We start from the raw sequence: 24,127 nt of genomic DNA, 5'->3' as shown, positions 1-24,127 counted from the left end.
TCTCTGGCACTAAAAATGGTCCCAAGGAGGGTCTCGGTCATTTTGCAAAGACTATATACATAGACTTAAAATTTTTTTTTATTTTTTTTTTTTTCAAAAATTCTGGATACTTCAACAATTGGTTCAGTCACTGATCTGTAAAACTTTTTTTTTTTTTTTAAAGAAACATGAAGCATCTAAACCTGAAAATTTGTGATTTTAATTAATTTTAGCCAGAAGAGCATGCATCAGTGGTTTGATAGAGGAGCTTGTTCAAGTCTAAACCGAGATTGACAGTAGAGTAAAGCATGTAGGCAGTCATTTTCTAATGGTTAGTATGCAGTTATTCCTAAAGTAGATTCCACTCAATAACAACATTACTGTGAGTTTAGCATTAAGAAAGGACCCCCACAAACGGGTCCTTTTACAAAGGTGCGCTATCAAGCAATACGTACTAAATGCTGAGCCGTCCATTCTATTCCTATGGGCATCTTAGCAGCAAACCTCTGTAAAAGCCCGCCAAAGAGAGAAAAAGAGGGATTATAACTTTCAGACAAGCTTGATGAACATAAGAATTGCCGCTGCTCGGTCAGACCAGTGGTCCATCATGCCCAGCAGTCCGCTCATGTGGCGGCCACCAGGTCAAAGACCAGTGCTCTATATGAGCCCATCCTCACCTGCGTACTTTCCAGTTGAGCAGGAACTTGTCCAACTTTGTTTTGAATCTCTGGAGGGTGTTTTCCCCTATGACAGACTCTGGAAGAGCATTCCAGTTTTCTACCACTCTCTGGGTGAAGAAGAACTTCCTTACATTTGTACGGAGTCTATCCCCTTTCAACTTTAGAGAGTGCCCTCTTGTTCTCCCTACCTTGTTTTTATCTGCTAAGTCTATTCCCTTCAGTATTTTGAATGTTTCGATCATGTCCCATCTGTCTCCTCTTTTCAAGGGAGAAGAGGCCCAGTTTCTCCAATCTCTCACTGTATGGCAACTCCTCCAGCCCATTAACCATTTTAGTCGCTCTTCTCTGGACCCTTTCGAGTAGTACCGTGTCCTTCTTCATGTACAGTGACCACTGCTGGACGCAGTACTCCAGATGAGGGCGCACCATGGCCCCATACAGCGGCATGATAACCTTCTCCGATCTGTTTGTGATCCCCTTCTTTATCATTCCTAGCATTCTGAATAGTCTACAGCAGTGGGTCTGAGCTGGTGGTCCACAAACCCCTGGAGAATATCTCATACTGCTCTATCCATTCAAGCAGAGTGTACATGCACAGGCTGTTGTAGAGGCTGTAGTAGCTTTGAAGGAAAGAAGAAACAGCAGCTGTGTGTGGGTAAGGTAGTTAGTATAAAGGTTGTTGTATAAACCAGAAGCAGAAACAGTCGGGAGTTATGAGGCCGACGTGGAGGGGGCCTATTCAAAGGCAGCTGGGAATGCTGGAGGCAGGAGAAGCCTCGGGGTGAGAAAAAATGGTGGGAACTAGATGAGAGTAGGGATAGAGACTAAGACTGGTAAGGATTAGCTGAAGGATCATAAAAATAGCCTTACTAGGTCAGACCAATGGTCCATATGGCCCAGCAGACCATCTTCAAGGAGGCGAATCCAGGTTACTAGTACCTGGCAAAAAAACAAATAGTAGCAACATTCCATGCTACCAATCCAGGGCAAGTTGTGGCTTTCCCCATGTCTGCCTCAATAACAGACTTTGGCCTTTTCTGCCAGGAAATTGTCCAAACCTTTCTTGAAACCAGCTACGTTAACCACTCTTACCATAACCTCTGGCAACGCGTTCCAGAGCTTAACTATTTGTATAAAATAATATTTCTTTCTATTGGTTTTAAAGGTATATCCCTGTAACTTCATTGAATGTCCCCAAGTCTTTGTAATTTTTGACAGAATGAAAAATTGATCCACTTGTACCCATTCTACACCACTCAGGATTTTGTATACTTCAGTCATATCTCCCCTCAGTTGTCTCTTTTTCCAGGCTGTAGAGCACCAACTTTTTAGTCTTTCCTCAAATGAGAGGAGTTATATCCCTTTTATCATCTTGGTTGCTCTTCTTTGAACCTTTTCTAGTTCCTCTATATCTTTCTTGAGATAAGGTGACCAGAATTGAACACAATACTGAAGGTGAGGTCACACTATGGAGCAATACAGAGGCATTATAACATTCTTAGTCTAGTTAACCATCCCTTTTTAAATAATTCCTAGCATCTTGTTTGCTTTTTTGGCTGCCGCCACACATTGGGCGGAAGGTTTCAGTGTAATGTATACAGTTACACCCATATCTTTTTTTCTTGGGCACTAATCCCCAAGGTGGACCCTAGTATTTGGTAACTATGATTTGGGTTATTCTTCCCAATGTGCATTTGTCCACATTAAATTTCATCTGCTATTTGAACACCCAGTCTTCCGATTTCCTGAGGTCTGCCTAGATCCTTTGGCACCATTATGAAATTGTGAAACAAGAGGTTACGTGACGCTATAAGCGGGTGAGGGCATGTTCCTGATCGGCTCCAAGGCCCTGCTCTTCTAAACGGAGTATTGGCTTACTTACTTCACACAACAACTCGTTTTTGAACCTTAAAAGAGTGATATTACTCGTTCCCAGGAGTCTGCGAGTATGAAATCAGTTTGCAAAGACCAGGAATATACCAAACCTGGGGATTCTAAAATGGCGGACCTACCTGGCACCGCGGTCTCCCAGTTCACGGACACAGCGCTTGAGGAACTAAAAACAGCAGTGGCGCAAGTGCTAGGGCCGCAAATGGAGCTTGACATCGTAGATGAACCGCCTAGAACAACTTTTGACGGAGATGGCAGCCACGGACTACTGACCTTGAGCAGCGGGTGTTCACGGTGGGAAGACTCAATATGGCTTGCCAACTTAGACATGTGATTGATTGGTTCTGTATGACAGCTCATTTTTCAGCAACAAAGGTAAAATGTCAAGCATACTTACCTTATCATTTTAGTTACTTGCTCCATACCTCATCTAGAGTACTGTGTGCAATTCTGGAGGCCACATTACCGTAAAGATGTGCTTCGAGCTGAGTCGGTCCAGCGAATGGCCACTAGGAAGGTCTCTGGACTCAAGGGTCTCTCATACGAGGAAAGACTGGGCAAATTGCAGCTGTACTCTCTAGAGGAGCGCAGGGAAAGGGGTGACATGATTGAGACTTTTAAGTACGTCACAGGTCGTGTCGAGGTAGAAAACGATATATTCCTTCCCAAGGGACCCTCGGTCACAAGGGGGCACCCGCTCAAACTCAGGGGAGGGAAATTTAGAGGTGACATCAGGAAGTATTTCTTCACAGAAAGAGTGGTAGATCACTGGAACAAACTTCCGACGCAGGTAATCAAGGCCACAAGCGTGCTCGACTTTAAGAATAAATGGGACATCCACGTGGGATCCCTACGTGGGTCGAGCAGCACTCAGACTTAATGGGGTGGGTCAGTAGAGTGGGCAGACTTGATGGGCTGTAGCCCTTTTCTGCCGTCACCTTTCTATGTTTCTATGTTTCATAACAAACACTTGCCTGAGCCCGCTTATTCCTATGTGTATATATATCTGTTTCCAGCACACAAAACTTGGAAGCGTTTATGTGCACAGTTAAATATTAGGCCCGATGTGACTCTCTGTTTGCCCATTGGGGGTAATGGGGACTTTATTCCTAGGATGAGTCAAGGGACATTTCACTTGTGGACTGTGAAGGGTTTGTTATATTTATCCCATGTGTTACAGTCTGATGTTACTTTACAACCTTTTCAGCTGATGAGAGTCCTTTCGGTTGGAGACTAAGGACTGGTTTTCCTATAGACAATTGCAGCATTACGTCCACTCTCTTCCTAGAGAGGCTTTGTTGGAAGACATCCAGGAAAAATTATCTGAATCCCTTTGTTTGACTGCACAAGTACCGATATCTTTACGTTTTCATCACCACTTTCTGCAGGAGTTGGCCGGTGATTTGGACTATGAGGCACTGGCAACTAATTGGTCTCATGACCTCAACATAACAGATTTCTGTGGATTTGATCAAGCGGAGTGTCAAGCTTGGTGCACAACTATTGATCTCCGCAGTGGAAAGAGAGTGCTATTATAAATTTGTAGTTTGGGCTTACTTTGCACCCAACAGATCTTATAGAGCGCATATCAGTGCCATAGACTGTTGCCCCAAATGTACGGCTGCCCGAGCCACTTTAGGCCATATGTTTTGGTCCTGTCCTGGCATTCAGGCCTATTGGAGACACCTCTGTTCTTTGATTAAGTCCATGTGGAACTGTACTTGGATACCCACAGACAAGTTTCTTTTTACTTTGAAACTCTCGCTGGTACCAGTCCGACCGGGTGCAGCTGCCTTTGTCCAGAAGGCTATTTTCATGGAACTTAAAACAATCCTTCAATGCTGGATGTCTCCACATACTCCTACACTGGCACATTGGCGTACTCAGATGATTCAATTGGCAGGGTTTGAGCGCCAAGCTATTTCTGATATGGACTCTAAACCTGGTTCAGTGTTTCTTCGCTGCTGGTTAACTTTTTGTTCTACTCTAACTCCAACTGCTAGAAGCAGACTTTTGAATTGATACGCTTATCCTGGTTTGGGACTCATTGAAAGCTGTTCCCAATGGGAGGTGGGAGGGGGTTTGTTTCTGTTGTATTTTCGCATTTCTGCTGTGCTATTGTTTCTTGCAAAAATCAATAAAAAGATTTAAACATGAAATTGTGAAACAGTGTGCTGGATTGGATTGGCGTGTTATACAATCAGTTGCAAAATCCCTGATGCAGCCTATTTGGTGAAACGGGGATTCCCTGTTAGGTTATCAGCTGTAATTCTGCTGGAGGGGAAGAGTGTTTTGTGGGTGTACATTGAGATGGCAACGGACCAGGGGATAGACCCAGCAGTGAGCCATTTATTTAAGCCAGCAGATTTACTGGAGGTCATCACTGAGTCATTGTGGGTCTCAAAGCTGGAGCCCCTGCAGACCTCCACTGCTCTGTGTTCAGTTATGAGAAGTTCCAAGCCCCAGACCACTTTCTGTCCTTCACATCCAGATATTACTATGATGCTTACAGAGCACTGAGAGTCACCAGTAGGTCCCTTGCGGGTTGCCAGAGCTGTGGCTAAATTGTGTCTGCTGGCTCTAAATTTTCAGGAGCTTTGTCCTACCTAAGGTGGATTCCTTGGTTGTGAAGGTTACCAAATGCACCTCTCTTCCTAGTGAAGGCGGGGTGATTCTAAAGGCATTTGACAAGTTGAGGAAGCCATCCGCGCAATGTGCACCGGTGGCGAAAAGGGCAAACAGAATGCTAGGAATGATAAAGAAGGGGATCACGAACAGATCGGAGAAGGTTATAATGCCACTGTATCATTCCATGGTACGCCCTCACCTGCAGTACTGCGTCCAGCACTGGTCAGCTTACATGAAGAAGGACAAGGTACTACTCGAAAGGTTCCAGAGAAGAGTGATTAAAATGGTTAAAGGGCTGGAGGAGTTGCCGTACAGTGAGAGATTGGAGAAACTGGGCCTCTTCTCCTTTGAAAAGAGGAGACTGAGAGGGGACATGATCAAAATATTCAAGATACTGAAGGGAATAGACTTAGTAGATAAAGACAGGTTGTTCACCCTCTCCAAGGTAGGGAGAACGAGAGGGCACTCCCTAAAGCTAAAAGGGGATCGATTCCGTACAAACGTAAGGAAGTTCTTCTTCACCCAGAGAGTGGTAGACAACTGGAATGCTCTTCCGGAGTCTGTTATAGGGGGAAACACCCTCCAGGGATTCAAGATAAAATTGGACAAGTTCCTGCTAAACTGGAACATACGCAGGTGAGGCTAGACTCATTTAGAGCACTGGTCTTTGACCTAAGGGCCACCGCGTGAGCGGACTGCTGGGCAGGATGGACCACTGGTCTGACCCAGCAGCAGCAATTCTTATGTTCTTATGTGCAGGACAGCAGGGTGGATTTAGTCCTAAAATGTCAATTTGAGACTTTGGCATTAGAGCTGAAAGTGGCAACAGTGGCTTCCTTTGAAGCATGCGCCTATCATACTATCCTGCATCAAGCTTATACAACAGAGAAGGACACCTACCCCCAGTTGCTGGTTTTGTGGGTGGATTAAGTAGCAGATGCTCTCTATGATGTGTTCAAAGGTCATAAGCAAAGTCTTGATTTTCTCCATTTCCACTCATCAGATGCTCTTGATTAGACAGTGGGCTTGAGATTCTTCATCCAAGGCTACTTTGAGTAGACTACCTTTCAAGGAAAGATAAGGTAGGAAGAAAATGAAGGGGCGTAGCATTATATGTTAAAGATCATATTAAAGCCACACAATTGTAGGACCTGCAAGGTAAGGAAGAGGCACTGTGGGTCAATATGGAAAGAGGGAATCAAAAATGTATTTACATTGGTGTGGTATACATGCCGCCTTCACAGACAGAAGAAGTGGACAGAGATTCAGTAGTAGACATTCAGAATATAACTGTAAAAGGAAAATATTTCTAATAGGTGATTTTAACATGCCAAATGTTGATTGGGGTATCCCTGTTGCAGGGTCTTCTAGCAGCAGGGAGATCCTGGATTCTCTACAAGGTGAACCCACGTGGGATGGGGCCATACTGGACTTAGTACTTACAAACAGGAAAAGTGTTTCTGAAGTTACAGTGGGTGATCATCTGGCATCCAGTGATCATCTTATGGTGTGCTTTAATATTAAGACAAGTGTAGAGAGGGTCCTTCAAAAGTAAAGGTTCTAGACTTTAAAAAAACTAATGTTGTTCAGACAGGGGATTACGTCAAGAATTGTCTGGATGGGAACTTCTGGAAGAAGTAGGAAATTGCTGGGCAAAACTGAAAGGAAAGAAGGCCACTTTGGTTCTCAAAAGGTTCCCAAAAAGGAGGAAAAATGTTTGACTCGAATATAAGTCGGGGGCTTAATATTCAAATACCATGCCTTGCCAGGATCTGCACCCAGTGTCCCCTCCGTCATACCCTCCCCTGCAAGGTTCTATACCCAGCCCCCCACCCTGCCAAGTTCGGCACACAGCCCCTTTCCCTCTCTGCCTTGCACTCAGTCCCATTCCCTACCAGGCTGTGAACCAAGCCCCCTTCCCTGCCAGGCTTTGAATATTGTTCCCCCCTCCCTGCCAGGCTCTGAACACTGTCCCACCTTTCTTCCCTGTGCCCTCTGCCCCCTAAAAAGAGCCAACCTCGTCACAATGGCTTGATTGTCCCGTACTCCCCTCTAACCCAGCCAGCAGACTAACCATTCCCCTTAACGTAAACCACCTAGTGGTAGGCCGGGACAGGAGGGATCCCTCCTGTCTCCTGCCCCGGCTGACACTAGCAATTACCGCCCTCCCTCCCTCGCGTACCTGTGTGTTCCCTGGTGGTCCAGAGTGTATCCCGCGCTGAAATCCTCAAGAAGATTGTCAAGGTAAGCAGTTAGCGGCGAATCCAGGCTGGCACACAGCAACGAGCTTTTCGTGCTGCCGGCTGGCCCTGCACCGCTCCTTGATAGGCTGCTGCAAGTTCTTGCGGTTCTCACAGCAGCCTATCAAGGAGCGGTGCAGGGCCGGCCGGCAGCACAAATAGCTCGCTGCTGTGTGCCGGCCTGGGTGCGCTGCTAGCTGCTTATCTTGACAATCTTCTTGAGGATTTCAGCACGGGATACATGCTGGACCACCAGGGAACACACACACAGGTAAGCAAGGGAGGGAAGGAGGGAGGGCGGTAATTGCTAGTGTCGGACCAAAAATCCCGGTTTATATTCGAGTATATACAATAGTAGCTGAGAAGGTAAAGAAAAAGAGGTTAGCTTTTGTTAACTACAAAAGATTGCAGAAAGATGAAGACAGGTTAAAATATCTGGAAAAGTTGAGAGGCTGGTCGAGTAATCGGGAAAGCAAAGATGCAAATGAAAGAAAAAATAGCTGACACGATAAAACAGAGAAACAAGACATTTTCAAGTATATTGGTGAGGGGAAGAAGTGCAAAAGTGGTATTATGATACTCAAAGGTGAAGGGAAGAAATATGTAGAAGCTGATAATGTAATGTAATGTAATTTATTTCTTATATAATAATAACAACTTTTATTTTTGTATCCTGCAGTACCTTGTAGTTCCAAGTAGTTCACATCAAGAAAATGCTGCAAAAATACATCAGCATTTTTCATAAGAAGTACATAATCAAGATGATTAAACAAATTTATCAAATAAATAAGTTTTCAATGATCATCTAAATGTTTGATATGAAAGGGAATTCAGAATCAGATCACTTAGTTTTGTTCCATTTACCAGCTTGGAAAGAGTTTTGTCAAACATACATCCTTTCAAAGTTGGAAATGAAAGCAAAAGAATTCCACATGTATGGCGGCCATTCACTGGTAGATCAAAATGATTTAAAAGATAGGTACAAGGCCTAATAATGTTTTATAACACAAAACAGGCCAATTTGAAAATCATTCTAGCCTCCACTGGCAACCAATGCAATTTTTTATAATACGGTGTAACACATTCAGACTTTTTCAGACCAAAAATTAGACATATAGCTATATTTTGAATAATTCTCAGTCTCCTCGTGGTTTTCTTATAAGATCCCAGATAAATGATGTTACAGTAATCCAAGGTGCTCAAGATTAAAGACTGCACTAAATTGCTTAACAAATATTTTTATTCTGTGTTCACAGCAGAAACGCTGGGACCACAGAAAACAAATGCAAGTAGGAATGGAGGTATGGTAGACCCTGTTCGATTTTCAGGGAATTGTGTTTTTGAGGAGTTAGTTAAACTAAAGGTGGAGCCGGATAGTGTACATCAGAAGATCTTGAAGGAACTTAAGGAAGTTCTGGCAGCTCCACTTGTTGACCTTTTCAATTCTTCTCTAGAGCTGGGAGTGGTACTAAAGGACTAGAAAAAAGATGGTTAATTGTCTCTCTTCAAAAAGTAGAAGTAGGGAACTATAAGCCTGTAAGTCTGACTTCTGTGGTAAGTAAATTAATGGAAACGCTTTAAAAAAAAATAGTGATTTTTCTGGAATCCAGTGGATTATAGGACCCAAAGCAACATGAATTCACTAGAGGCAGGTCTTGTCAGACAAATCTGATCAATTTTTTTGACTGGGTGATCAGAAAATGCACAAGATGTGATGTGTTTAGATTTTAGCAACACCTTTAACAGTGTTCCACACAGGCATCTAATAAATAAATTGAGTGCCCTCGGTATAGGCCCCAAAGTGACAAACTGTCAGGAACTGGTTGAGTAGAAGGCGTCAGAGGGTAGTGGTCAGTGGAGATCACTCTAAAGAAAAGGATGTCACCAGTGGTGTACTTCAAGTTTCGGTTCTTGGGCCTGTTCTTTTTAACATTTTGTAATTGATAATTGCTTTAAGGGCTGTCAAGTAAGATATGCCTCTTTGCGGATGATACCCTTGATGGTATGAATAACATGAGGAAAGATCTACTGAAACTTGAAGGATGGTCCGAAATTTGGCAGCTTAGATTTAATGGTAAGAAATGCAAGGTCATACATTTGGGCTGCAAAAACTCAAGGGAACGGTACAAATTAAGAGATGAAAAATTTTTGTGCATGAAAGAGGAGCGGGATTTGAGTGTGATAGTATGTGATGATCTTAAGGTGGCCAGGTGGCCAAACAGGTTGAAACGGTGATGGTGGGCTTCCGGTGACGTCACGAAGCATGGTGGTCGGTTAGAGTGAGAGCTCTGACCTCCGTGGGCTTTTACCTCCCTCCCGAAGGTGATTTGGTGCTTCCTACTGGCCCGGAACTGGGTTATTATAAGTCCGGAGTGGATCGCATATGCACAATGCCGTCAAAAAAACAGTCGGCGGAGGGGCGTCGGCCCGATACGGGCGGTGAGCAGTGCGGCCTGTGTCATGTGCGTGGGGCCTCCAGAGAGCCCGAGCGCGAGTCAGGAGAGAGCGCTTCGGAGGATGAGTCGGAGAGGGGTGCTTCTCCGAGATTGAGAAGACAGGAATGTGCCGCGGCTGTCACCAAAGCAGACCTTCAGCAGTGGGCTTTGGATATCAAACAAGAGGTGGCAGCCGTGAAGGGTAAAATTAAGGATGCAGTGAAAGAAATCCGGAAGGACTTTGCTGACCTCCTTGGGAGAGTGGAGGAGACCGAGCGGCGTATTGGGGACCAAGAGGTGGTGGTGCAAGATCTGAGTGGGGCTTTTACAGAAGCTCGGAAGGATTGGCAGGATTGTTTTACTCGCCTTGAGGATCTGGAGAACTGGTCCCGCAGAAATAATGTGCGCATCAGAGGGGTGCCTGAGCTGGCTGAGTTTCAAGATGCTGTACAGGTAGTCCAGGAGATCTTTGGGACCCTATGCCCGCAGGAGGGGGAAGAGGTGGGTGCCAGGAAGGTGAAGGTGGACAGGGCCCACCGGGCTCTGGGACCCAAGAAGGATGATAATCCTCGAGATATCATTGCCTGCCTTCATGCTTTTGTGGACAAGGATCGGATGGTGCGAAAGGCCAGGGAGTTGGGCACTTTTGATTGGAAGGGGCATAACGTGGAAGTTTTTCAAGATCTTTCAGCCATTACATTGCAGAGGAGGCGGGAATTTCGTCCTGTGGTGCAGATTCTGAGAAAGCATAATTTGAAATATCGCTGGCTCTTTCCATTTGGGCTCCTGATTACCATCAACGGGGCACACAAGAGAGTTACAACCCTGTCCGACGCTGGGGCACTGCTGTGGAGGGAAGGTCTCATGAGTGCGGAGGATCCCCCTCTGGGGAAACCCTTGGGCCAGTCGGCGGAGCGATTCCAGTGGCAAGCTCGATCACAGCGGTCCCGCAAACGACGGCCTGATGGAGAAGGCATAGGGACCTCAGCGGGACGTGGAGCAGGGCCAGCGACTTGAGGTGAAGCTGAGACTGAGGCGGTCTTAACCTATGGAGAACTCCTGGAGACTTGAGACTTTTGGAAAACATGGATTGTATCCTGTGTTTGGCGGTATGCTTGGGGGTGTGGGTGAGGGGCATATGTAGGGGGGAGTGGTTGCAGTGTGTGTGTGTTGGGCGGTACTTTTGGGAGGGGGGTGCATGATGGGGACATGGGCTTTGGTGGGGTCACCCGAAGTAATAGAAGGGAGACGGTGGTGGTGGGAATGGGTTGGGTGGGGTGGGGGGTGGGGTGGAGGGGAGCTGGGGGGTAACAGCATGGGATTTGGGAGATGGTGCGGGGGGAGGAGAACGGGAGGAGACTTGTGGGGTTTTGATATTTGGGGTTATGGCAGTTGCTAAATTGAGAGTGGGCAGCTTTAATGTCAAGAGTCTCAACATGCCCCGTAAACGCCAATTATTGTTAAAAGAATTAAAGCGGTTACGGATTGATATTAGTTTTGTGCAAGAAACCCATTTTTTGAAAACTGGGGAAAAGCTGATACAATATAAAGAATATCCGGATAGGGTTTGGGCCTCTAATAGGAAGGAGAGGAAGAAGGCGGGAGTGGGCATTTTGTTTGCTAGACATCTTAAATTGGTCCCTGAACAGGAATGGAGGGATGAGGGGGGGCGTTGGGTTATTTGGTTGGGTCAAATTAATGGGGAAGTGGTTACGTTAGTGAATCTGTATGCCCCGAATGCTCAACAGGGTTCCTTCTTTGATGAGGTATTGGCCAAAGTACTGTTGGTTAAAAAGGGATCGTTGCTGGTGGGCGGAGACTTCAATCTGGTGGTTGACCCTCGTTGGGACTCTACCGGGGCTGGGGGAGATAGGCATAAGGCCGATAGGAAGCGTCTTAAGCATTTTGTTGATGTTCTAAACGTGGTAGATGTTTGGCGTTCTCAGCACTGGATGGGTAAGGATTATTCTTATTACTCCCCCGTACATGCGGTGTATACTAGAATAGATATGTTGTATATGGATAAGGGGTGGGGGGATAGATTGCTCGACACGCGCATCGAGTTCATTGGGTGGTCGGATCATGCTCCCATTTGGATGGATATCCGCTGGGGGGCATCACGCGTGGGGGACCGATACTGGAAATTGAATGATAGTTTATTGAAGGATCCGTTGCTACTCCGTAAGGTGGAGCAGGTTATTTTGGACTTTTTGGAGCATAATGATGTTGACCAATACTCTCCGATGACGATCTGGGAAAGTTTGAAAGCGGTGCTACGGGGGGAGCTTATATCGATGGCTGCGTATAAAAAGCGGCTTAATTTGCAGAAGGAACGGAGCCTGAGAGAGACTCTAAGGCACCTAGTTGATCAACATAAGCGGGGTCAGGGAGGGGCAGCCTTGGGGCTTCGGATTCGTGAGGTGCGGGCGGACTTGGGGAAGTTGGAGGATGAGGAGATCCAATTCAATCTTGAACGCCTTCGTCTACGGTTTTTTGAATCTGGTAATAGAGCGGGGAAATTGTTGGCTCATCGTCTCCGACTTAGGCAGACGCAATCTAATATTATGGCTATTAAGGATGACTCATTGATGGCTATTAAGGATGGTTCATTGACATTGACGGCTGAAGGAGCTATACATGCTCGCTTCTGTGAATTTTATCAGCCGCTTTATACGCCAGAGAGTCAGGGATCAGAGGAGGAGATTCAGACTTATCTACAGGATTTGGGCTTGGAGTCCCTTCCGGCTTCGGTGAAGCAAGGGCTGGATGCTGATATTTCTTTGGAGGAAGTGCATAATGTGATCCGACAGTTGAAACCGGGGAAATCTCCGGGTTTAGATGGGTTCACGGGGTTGTTTTATAAGAAGTTGTCTTCCTTGGTGGTGCCGTTGTTGGCGCGCTTATATAATGATTTGAGAGACAGAGCTCAATTACCTTTCTTCATGCGGTTGGCGGGGATCACAATTTTGCCGAAGCCGGGGAAGGATGCTACCCAGTGTGGGAGTTATAGGCCGATTTCCCTGCTGGGTATTGACACGAAAATTTTTGCTCGGGTGCTTGCTGATAGATTGGCATCTCATCTGCCGACACTTATTCACCCCGATCAGGTAGGGTTCATAGGGGGTCGGCAGGCGGCGGATGGGATCCGTAAAGTTTTGAACTTGGTTTGGCAGGCCCGCCGTTCAGGTGGTTCCTGGGTGGCGGTGGCGGTGGATGCCGAAAAGGCGTTTGACCGGGTGGATTGGCGGTTTATGGAGGCGGTTCTGCGCCATGTTGGCCTGGGGCCCCGCTATGTGTCCTGGATTCTCTCTTTGTATAATGGACCCATGGCGTGTGTGAAAATTAATGGGGTCTACTCCTCTCCCTTTGAATTACGGCGGGGGACGAGGCAAGGCTGTCCCTTATCGCCCTTGTTATTTGCTTTGGTGATTGAGCCTCTTGCACAAAAGATTCGACTGACCACTAGGGTGCGGGGTGTGACGGTTCAGGGGAGGGAACACAAGTTGTCCTTATTCGCTGATGATATCTTGGCAATTGTAGAGGGGTCCGTGGAGTCCCTTCGTTCCCTTCAGGAACTTATGGCAACCTATGGGGCTTTATCCGGTTTTAAGGCTAACATGGCTAAAACGGAGATCCTTAATTTATCAGTCCCGGAATCTGATATTCCTGGTATTAAGCGGGTGGTGCCCTTTCGGTGGGTTAAGGGCCCTATCAAATATTTGGGTATCCAGCTGGGGGTGGATTGGACGTCCTTATTTCAACTTAATTATATTCCCCTGGTGGCGTCTCTGGCTCGGGATATGGATCGGTGGGATAAATTATATGTGTCTTGGATGGGACGCATGGAGGTATCTCGGATGTTGGTGTTAGTTAGGTTCTTGTATTTTTTTCAAGTTTTTCCTATTGAAATTCCTCGGAAGTATTTTATTCGTTGGCAGCGCAGCCTCTTACGGTTTGTGTGGGGAGGCAGATGGCCCCGGGTGGCTCAGTGGGCCATGTTTAAGTTTAAGGCAGAGGGGGGTCTGGGGATCCCTCATCTGGAGCATTATTATCAAGCGGCCCAGTTAAGAGCGGGTGTGGAGTGGCATGCGCCCTCAGTGAAGTTATGGGTGCAGGTGGAACAGGGATTGCTGGATGAATCGGGGGGGGGGGGCTAGGACCCTGGGCTCGCTACTGTGGGGGGATTTGGGGGCAAGGGAGCTGGGGACCGTTTCTAATCCATTCACTTCCTGGACGTTGCGGGTTTGGAAAGCAGCAGCGCGCAAACTGTTAGGTAAGAGCAAGGGGGTGCACTTTCTTCCATTGCGCTTTGCCTCTGATTTTGTACCGGGGAGAGATGGGGGGATATTTGTGAGGTGGGCAAGGAATGGGTTGCAGTACTTTGGCCAATTCTTGGAGGGTGAGACTCTTCGGGCTTTTCCGGTGCTCCAGGCCCTTTATCAGCTAGAATCTAGGGACCTTTTCCCATATCTCCAGGTGAAAAGTTATTTGCAAAAGGCTAAGCGGGCTGATGCCGCAGTTTATACCTGTTCGGCCTTTGAGCAGATGTTGGGTTCCCCAGTGAGCAGAGGCTGCATTTCCCTATTGTATAAATGGGTGCATAAAGATGGGGCCCGAAAACCTACGTACCTTGAAGCCTGGGAAAGGGATTTAGAGCAGGAGTTCGATGAGGCCTTGTGGGAAACTATATCGCTTCGGATACACCATTTAGCGGTGGCTCCGGTGCTAGTGGAGAATGCTCTTAAGATGCTGATCCGCTGGTACAGGACCCCGGTTCATATGAGCAAGATGTCTGCTCAGGGATCAGCCTTGTGCTGGAGGGGATGTGGGCAGCGGGGAACCTTTTTTCATATGTGGTGGAGCTGCCAGTCACTTCAAGAATTCTGGAGACAGGTGTTTCACTATGTGGGGGCTCTCCTCCAGGTGTCCCTACCTGAAAGAGCGGAAGTGGCCTTATTGGGGTTTCCTGCGGGGGGGGGTTGATGCTTCCCAGGATAGTCTGGTACAGTTGGCATTCACGGCAGCTAGGTTGACTGTGGCTCGCCATTGGCGAAGCACGATTATACCCACGTTACCTCTTATGAGAGCTAAATTGGGCTGGGTTTGTGAACGCTATAGGCTTTCGGCTCTGCTGACTAGACGTTGGCAGCAATATTATGATCTTTGGGGAAGATACTTGGCTGTGGAGGAATTGGATCTAGAGACCTCTGTTGTCAGCTGACCTGCTGGATCTGATATGGATTTGGGTTTTGGGGGTCTGTTTTGATCTGGTTTTGTGTTTTTCTATGTTAATTATGTATTCTTTTTCTCCTTCCTTTCCTCGGGTGCTTAGATGCCCGTGGGGGGGGGGATTTCTGGCTTACAGGAGATGATGGGTGTTGTATGCTGTTACGGGGGGGGGGGCTGAGGGGGTGGTTTTCGGGGGGGTTTGCTATTCTGTTGATTGATTGATTGTTCTGATTTGGCACAGTACTGCTGTGGCGATGTGCGATTCTTTGTTATAAATAAACAATTACAAAAAAAGAAAAGGTGATGGTGAAAGCTAGAAGGATGCTAGGGTGCATAGGGAGAGGTATGGCCAATAGGAAAAAGGAAGGATTGATTTCCCTGTATAAGACTGGTGAGACCTCTTTTAGAATATTGGGTACAATTCTGGAGACCGCATTTTCAAAAAGATATAAACAGGAGAGTCAGTCCAGAGGAAGGCTACTAAAATGGTTGGTGATCTTCATAAGGGGTATGGGGACAGACTTAAAGATCTCAATATGTATACTTTGAAGGAAATGCGGGAGAGAGGAAAAATAATATTTAAATAGAGATGTTTAAATACCTAAGTTGCATAAAAAACCCAGCGATAGTTTCTGCCTGTGCTAAAGCATGGAAGTCGTTTCAGCACTAGTACACAAAGGAGAGTGTGGAGCCACTTCAGGCCCTGCTTTTGGTGGTCCTGGATTTTCTTCAGTTTGGGCTGGCAAAATGTCTAGTAGTTGGTTTTTTCAAGGTACAAGGCCTCTCATGCTTTAGGGCTCAAATGAAGGAAGTCTCTCTACCTTTTCCCTCGTTAAAAGGCGTCATGTATGCAGGTAAATTAGGGAAATCCCATCCTTCGAATTCACTGAGCTTTGGAATAACCTCCCTGCCCTGCTTTGGAACCTAGGCTCATTCCAATTATTCCGAAAGCATCTGAAAACCTGGCTTTTCTCCAAAACGTAAAGCTATCTATTTAAAATGTAAAGCTAGCTATCCTCTTCATAACCTCTAATTTCTTATTATGTCCTTCCCTCATTTATTGAATTGCCTGTAAACCGTGCCAAGCTCTATCTTTATGGAGATGATGCGGTATACAAACTTACGGTTTAGTTTACCTTCCCATCCTGATGATGTCAGATTTTTGAAGAGGGTGAGACGACTGTGTCCACCAGTACACGTAGCCTTTTCCATCTTGGAATCTCAACATTGTCCTGCATTCGTTGATTAAGGCTCCATATGAACCTTTGCAAGAGACATTGTGATGGATCTTACTATCAAGACAGTATTTCTAGTGGTTATCGCCTTGGCAAGGAGGGTTTCAGAACTTCAAGCTGTAGGCTCTGTCGTGCAGAGTACCCTTCCTCAGGAAAAAAGAGGCTGGGGTCTCCCTGTGCACAGTTCCCTCTTTCCTGCTAAAGGTATTCTTGGCTTTCCACTTGAGTCAGGAAGTTCAACTCCCAGCATTCTCTCCCAAAGGTTTGAAGAAAAGGACAACATCTTGACATTGCTGGATGTTTGAAGAGCTCTTCTTTTACCTCGAAGTGATGAATGATTTTTGAATATCGGATCATCTTTTTGTGTTACTGAATCCAAGCTGTCAGGGGAAGCCAACTTCTAAGGCTTCCATTGTACGATGGATTTGTAAGGTCATTTTTTCAGCGTATATCAGGTGCATTAAGCACAACAAAGAAAGAAGACCCAATAATCCACAGTGAAAACAATCCACCAATTAAAAACAAAAAACTGTGGATACAGATGATCTGGAATTGATTTATTGTACGCTGTCATATAAAACCATAAAAATACAATGATAAAAATCCAAACGGACTCTACATGGTCCGTGTTTCGGCAAACATGCCTTCCTTAGGGGTCCAATGGTTTGTAAATACACATATAGAGATTTGGATTGAAAATAGTCTATGACTTTAAACATGTGAGCAAAGAACACCATAGACAAGCTAAAGTAGCATTAAAAACGCAGTAAGCAGCCACTGATTACATTGAAGGCACACTCTGCCAGGGGTGTAGCTTCTTCATAGGCAGAGTTCTGAGTGGAGTAGAATGGGTACAGGTAGATCGATTTTTCACTCCATCAAAAATTGCAAAGACTAGAGGACACACTGTGAAGTTACAGGGAAATACTTTTAAAACCAATAGGAGGAAATATTTTTTCACTTGCAGAGTAGTTAAGCTCTGGAATGAATTGCCAAAGGTTGTGGTAAGCATAGCGTAGCTGGTTTTAAGAAAGATTTTGACAATTTCCTGGAGGAAATGTCCATAGTTTGTTATTGAGAAAGACATGGGGGAAGCCACTGCTTGCCCTTGATCAGTAGCATGGAATGTTGCTACTCCTTGGGTTTTGGCCAGGTACTAGAGACCTGGATTGGCCACTGTGAGAACGGGCTACTGGGCTTGATGGACTATTGGTCTGACCCTGTAAGGCTATTCTTATGTTCTTATGTCCTGAGCGGTGCCACCTGAGGAAATTTGTAGGACGGCTACTTTGTCAACCATGCATACCTTCACAAAGTTCTTCAGGGTGGACTTGGTGATGCATATGGACGCTGCCTGTGGATCTTCTGTGTTGGCAGCTGGCTCATCTGTCCTGCCCTGGACCAGAGGGACTGCTTTCGAGCATCTCACTGGTTCAGGACTCATGCCTTTTGCACTAGAAGGGAAGATTAGGTTCTTACCTTGATAATCTTCTTTCTAATTGAAAGGCATTGAGTCTTGATGGCCTGCCCAGTCAGATGTTATTTTTTGCCTGCTTACTGTCTCACACATGTATTTTGTTACTATGCTTGACCACCTGTAAATCAAAAGGTCTGAAGAGTGATGAATACTTGGAAGTTTCCAGAGTCGAAGGATGAGCCTCCTCAAGGGGAGGCGCCATGTGGCTGACTCTCTTCCAATTTTTAAAAAAAAAAAAGTGTTAACACATTGGAAGTTGTGGAAGTCACATGATTGTTAGTGCTGGTTGCACTCGGATAAGTGGTGTTTTAGATTCCACCTTGGTTTTTTTTCAGTTCTTATTTGACATGGTTTTTAACCATTTAATTTGAAGTCAAAGCTGAACGAGAAATTCCCTGCCCCCTCCTTATTTTTCTTTTTGTAGTGCTTCTCAGCTGCTTTAGTATGAACTGAGGGGCACAGAGCAGTGTCAGAGGAAGTAGAACTGAAAAATATAGAGATTCTGTCTACACAAACTCACAAGTAGAGGTGAATAACCCACTGGTTCAAGATTCATATGCCTTTCTACTAGAAAGATTATCGAGGTAAGAATCTAATCTTCCCTTCTTACTTCTCTGTCAACCCACTCTTTGTAATCTAGTTTTATTTCATTCAACATTTATCACCAAAGTATACACAACTAGTTATAAAACATTATAAGGCAATTACAATAAATTGAAACTTAGATCCAGAATGCTTACCCTGATGTATTTAAGAAAATTGCTTTATATATATCTGACCCTCTTGGACTCTACGTGGAAACAGAGACTAGAGTGAGAGATTTGGAGGAGGGAATTGTGCTATAATAGACAGATGCTGCAATATTAGAACATTTTGGCATCAAAAGCTCCTGGTTGAATGATCAGAAATGGACTCTAAATGGAAAAAAAACTGTGGAATGCTCTTACCAAATTTTGTTCTTATTCTGTTTTCCTGTGATAGTTTTTGCTTGTGGGGTGGTTGTTTTTGGGAGGGATTTAGGGTGGAATGGTAGGGGATAGAAGTTGATGGTTTAACTTGAAAAATACCAAGAAATGGAGATTAAATTGGTTGCTGAGCTGATTTCTATTCTGCCTGTGTTAGACATATTTTGTATTAGATGGTTGCACAGATTTTGTTTGGCAAATGTGCTTTGTGTTCATTTTTTACTTTAAGGATCTTTTGAAATGAAAAAAAGCACCATTCTTGTCTAAATTCTGAAAAGGCAATTTGAAAGGTGATAAAAGTGGCTCATTTTCTCTGGTACTTTGTGTGTCTGAGTGCTTTGAAAATGAGCTCCAAAATCATATTGCATGAAGGGACCTGGGACAAGTGGCCAAAGAAATGACCTTCAAAAAGGATTTGGCTTTTATCATTTTTATCAAGGGGCAAACAAACAAAGCTCTGTTCCTGCCTTTGTATCTTTCTGACTGCTGATGCTATGTGGGGGCAAAAGTTTGTAGAGCCATAACCTTTAGTGCTCACCCCATCTCGTTGCACTGCCTTTGATTGTTGTATTTTTTTTTCAGCGGTGTCCTAACTCAGTTGTTCCTATTCACTTGCTGATTTCTAATCTTTTTTTTAATTTCCAGATCCTCCACCACAACAGCAGCAGCTGCCTCAAGCTTCATCTCAGCCATCGTCTGATGGATCAACACCACCTCCTTCAGTACCAGCAGCCTCTACAACTCCTTAACTATTGAACAGCAAATAGCCTCTACATCAGATGCTTGTAAACCCAGAGAGAGACAGACTCATATTCCCCAGTTTCCTTCTGTTGATTTTCTAAAGGAGCATTTTATTTTGATGATCTAACCTAAGGGTCTTCAAACTCAGTCCCTAAGGGTTGCAACTCATTCAGGTTTTCAGGATTTCTACAGTGAATATTTGAGATATATCTCTTGTACTACCTATGTTGTGTACAAATAAGTCTTTTGCATATTGTGAAAATTCTGAAACCCGAGTTGAATTTCATTCTTTGAGGACTGCATTTGAGGTTCCCCTGTCCTAAGTGATAGACACAGACTGTTCAGCATTCTTTGAAAAGAATCAGTTCTTGTAGAGAAAGTGATGTGCAAGCCAGACCAGAGTGGAGCCTTCTCCAACCATTCATTCTTACTTTTGTCAGGAAGGGATTAAATCTGTAGTACACAGGCTGCAATACTCTTCTCTTAAAACAATTTTAAAAATTGATAGTTGCTAGCTGTAATTCTGTCAAGTTGTTTTTTTTCTCTCCATTTAATGGCGCATTAAACTCCTACCCAAAGGAACTCGCATCCCAAATCAAGAAATAATTTTTTTCTTATAAAAATATTTAAAGTTAATGGAGTCCCTTGCTGATGTGCATTTTTAGACAGATTATCACTTTAAATTATCTTGGTGCTCTTTCTTTAGCAGTAAAAACATATTTTTTTTCATTCTTCAAGTGATGAGCCTGCATATACAGTGGGGATCAAGCACCAAAGAGAAACTGGTACTATGATATGATTCTGACTCAGGAAATGCAACTGTCCCTTTCTTATATCTCTCTTTATACCAATTTAATTTCTCTAAGGCACCATGTGAGAAAGCAATGGAATAAATGCCCTTGTCACTATTATCGGTGAGGCACATGTTGTATATTCCTGTATCTCACCTGCTCTTGGCAGTAGATGGTGGCTTCTAATAAGAAATTGCTCTAGAATGTCATGTTTATGTTAACAAGATAACCTCAAAGCTTCCACTACTGCCAGTGCCACCACCACAGAGTAATCATGGATGGAAGGAATATCAGTGAGAGAACCATTGTTGGTTGTATCTGCATTGGAACCAGGAATTGCTTCTCTGGTCAGTCTTCAAAATGAGGCCAATCTCCTCCCTCAGCACCCTTCATCTCCTTCCAGAATAATAAAGCCATTTCTCTTTATCTTCTATATCTTGTTCAGAGCAGCAGTTGACCTGCTGTTTGTTTTAAAGCACATATAAAAATGAGAATACAGTGAAAGGATTTCTCATTCTAGATGACAGGCTGACTGTTTCTGGTAGTTTAAAATGCTGTAACTGTTCTAACATTCAGAGATTTAGGACTCCTTTTACAAAGGTGCGCTAGCGGTTTTAGCGCATGCACCGGATTAGCGCACACTAGGCAGAAATCTACCGCCTGCTCAAAAGGAGGCGGTAGCGGCTAGCGTGCAAGGCAATTTAGCGCGCGCTATTCCGCACGTTAAGGCCCTAGCACACCTTCGTAAAAGGAGCCCTTAATCTCCTTAACCTGTACAAAAAAAAACACAAAACGGATTCATTTATAGTTTATAAAAATTAACAACTGCAGCCCGGTTATATTGATGAATTTCCCGTTGGCTTATCTTGTGGATTATGCTTGGAATCTCCACTTCTTGTTTGATATATTTTTTTTATTAGAGGCAATATTTCCTTTTTAAAAAGCTCACTAAAACAAGACGAGTGCAATAGAGAGGCCAACTGAGGAATAATGAAAACTTTGTTTTTGTGTGGGGAATAATTTTTGGAGCATATACTTTTATGTTTAGTCTGATAGACATAAGTGAGAGCTTCTCTACTTTGGGATGACCAGGCATATGTGTTTGTGTGTTAACCCGAGAACTACCTCTTTTGAAAACTTGGGTTGGAAACACGGTAATTTTTTTTCTTAGAAGGTTTTTTTGTGTGTGTTGTTTTTTTTTTAAGTTATTGAAGAAATGAAAACTCTCATCCATGCCCTCCCTCTCAAGTTGTTCTTTATTTTCAAATCTTACAACATTCCTTTTGATTTGCATTTTCTAAATTGTCTGTTACACTGATTTTCTTGATGATTGGGATTTTGTTGTAGAAGTGAAATAAATATGAACAGCTTTGTTTGCAAAGCAATAACAGTTTCACTCTCTTTAATAGAAAAGGAGAGAATGGAAATCTTGAATGTTTCTGCTGAGTTTTGTAGTAAAGTGGGGGATATTTTCAGAGGTGATAACTGTATGATAATGTATGCTAAATTGACATTTTGCTGAGTTTATTAAATGGTTATGTTGCTCCTTAGTTGCTTGTTTTTGGATCCCATTCTCATCCTCTATCCTGCCTAAGATCTTTAAGGACCCATAGTGCCTGTCACTGTCTTCGCCATCCCTTTGAAAAAATATTTTTTTACTTTAATTTTCAGGGTTTTTAATTCAATATAGAAATTGTTGTTCAGACTGTGGTCTCGTTATACCACCTCAGGTTATTTTTAATATAATTGACTCCAGTTTTTGAAAAGAGAAAAAAATCCTGACAAGGTGTTTTTACTATAAGAGACTGTCATAAATTAGTTTCTGAATTTGTAGAGTAATTGTGTTTGTATAAATGAATGATTTTTTTGTGTTTTCTTTCTTCTTCTTTCACCCCTTCATTAGATTATATATGTATGATAGTGTTTTCTTATTGCACAGCCACTCATTTTTGTGAAATAAAAGTTTTCTTTTGTAAAAAAAAAAATGGTATTGTGGCCATGTTAGTCCATTTTCCAAGATAATATAAAGAACTAAAAAGAAAAGGGCTTATTTCTTATCTGAAAAAGGGTTACCTTTGAAAGCTCATCATAAAATGCATTGAGTTAGTCCAATAATAAAGGTATTACCTTATTTCCTTTTTTAAATTTCTTTATATTATTGTTAAAAAAAAAATTTCTTTGTCCTGTTGTCTGCTGTTCTGATAGCACAAATGAAGGATTATTTATAAACTATTCTCTATTTTCGCTACTTTTGTGGTTTTTCAACTACATTACATATATTAATTTCTATTCTGCCTTAACCTTGAAGTTCTAGGCAGATAACAACTAAAGAAACTGGTAATTTCCAGGAAGACACACAAAAACATAATATGAAAGCAACATTCCAGTGTAATAGGGATGGTATGCTGATCAATATGGTTATCCATCTGTGCTTACAGCATACTACAGAAGATGTCAATCACAGATTTTCAACTTTACAGCATCTGCTGCTCTCTTCATTTCTTCCTTGTGCAGGTGAGCATGAAAGTGTTTTTCTGAACTGCTCCATTTTATTTCTTTGTTTTGCAGTGTCTTTTTTGCTTTGTACGTGGATTTTAATTTTTTTTTTTTTAGCAGCTTCAAGAGACTGCTTTGCCTTCTTGGAGAGGAGCAGACGTTTAAGCTGGCAGGTGTATCCTTCGGGGACCCGTACAGTCAGCTTGCTGAAGATTTGTGGAGCTCAGGGTTATGGGCCTTCAGCACTTGCTTACTCCCTTGACTAAGTCAGGAGCTTGAGCGCAGGATCTTAGGCATCAATAGTGCTCCTTCGGGGAGCTCAGGGTACTGGATTCAGCTTTGCCTGCCCCCCTTTTTCTGCATTGTACATCACAGCCTATGGGGTAGAGCAGTGTTTCTCAACTCAGTCCTGGAGTTACACCCTTGCCAGTCAGGTTTTCAGGATATCCACAATGAATATGTATGAAAGAAATTTGCATATAATGGAGGCCGTATATGCAAATCAAGTTCATGCATATTCATTGTGGATATCCTGAAAACCTGACTGGCAAGGGGGTACTCCAGGACTGAGTTGAGAAACACTGGGGTAGAGGATCAGTCTGATTAAGGTCCATCTGGCAGCCTGAAGATCTCTGCGGTATGGCAGCTGACTAGCTGCTTGAGGCAGAGAAACCCTCCAGATCCAGACAACTTTAAAGGAGCTGAAGTAGGATGCAGTACCATTTCCCCAGCACATGGTTTGTGAGTACAGGCTGTGACAGCTTATGGGGAAAATCAAGGGAGTCTTTCTGGGCCCCGGAATGGCCATCATGCTAAACAAAGGGGCACGGTATTAAACAGTTTTGACTGTTTCTGCAGTTAGTCTTTTTGTACCCCTCCTCTAAAATCCTGTTTCTAGTGCAACAGATTTTGTCATTATCCCAGGACAAGCAGGCAGATATTCTTGACTGATGGGTGACGGCACCGACGGAGCCCCGGTACGGACAATTTTAGAGTGATTGCACTCTAAGAACTTGGAAAGTTCTGGTAGGCCGCACCGCGCACGCGCGAGTGCCTTCCCGCCCGACAGGGGCGCGCGGTCCCCAGTTTCTTAGTTTCCGCGGAGCTAAGAAGACGCGTTTCCTCAACGGCTGTTGAAGAAAATTTTTTCGATCTTCCCGCTCGCGTAAACCTTTGCTTAAATAAAGGTTTCTTTATTTCTTTATTTCTTTTCTTAAAAAAAAAAAAAAAAGACTACTTAATTGTTTTTCTTTCATTTTTCGTTTCGCCCCGGCGGGGCCTGTTGCCACAATCGAAGCCTCGGCCTTCGATTTGGCAGAGGCTGTCTTCACTTTCATGCCC

The 24,127-nt window shown here is 44.0% G+C and overlaps 1 protein-coding gene across 4 annotated transcripts in view; it reads left to right on the top strand.

The window, feature by feature from the left end:
- SMARCC1 (SWI/SNF related, matrix associated, actin dependent regulator of chromatin subfamily c member 1) overlaps nt 1-22,409 on the top strand; it is a 383,361-nt gene extending 360,952 nt beyond the window's left edge. For 3 of the 4 annotated variants that reach the window (XM_033931941.1, XM_033931940.1, XM_033931939.1), the window contains exon 28: nt 19,404-22,409. In XM_033931941.1, coding sequence (XP_033787832.1) covers nt 19,404-19,507 — 104 coding nt within the window. In that variant the 3' untranslated portion in view covers nt 19,508-22,409. The remainder of the gene's footprint in view (nt 1-19,403) is intronic. The other variant, XM_033931938.1, reaches the window with a different exon arrangement.
- The last annotated feature ends 1,718 nt before the right edge of the window (nt 22,410-24,127 follow it).

This window comes from Geotrypetes seraphini, chromosome 2, assembly GCF_902459505.1.
Source record: "Geotrypetes seraphini chromosome 2, aGeoSer1.1, whole genome shotgun sequence".
Classification (NCBI taxonomy): domain Eukaryota; kingdom Metazoa; phylum Chordata; class Amphibia; order Gymnophiona; family Dermophiidae; genus Geotrypetes; species Geotrypetes seraphini.
The sequence above is the reverse complement of the archived record's forward strand: the minus strand, read 5'-3'. Positions and strand labels throughout refer to the sequence as shown.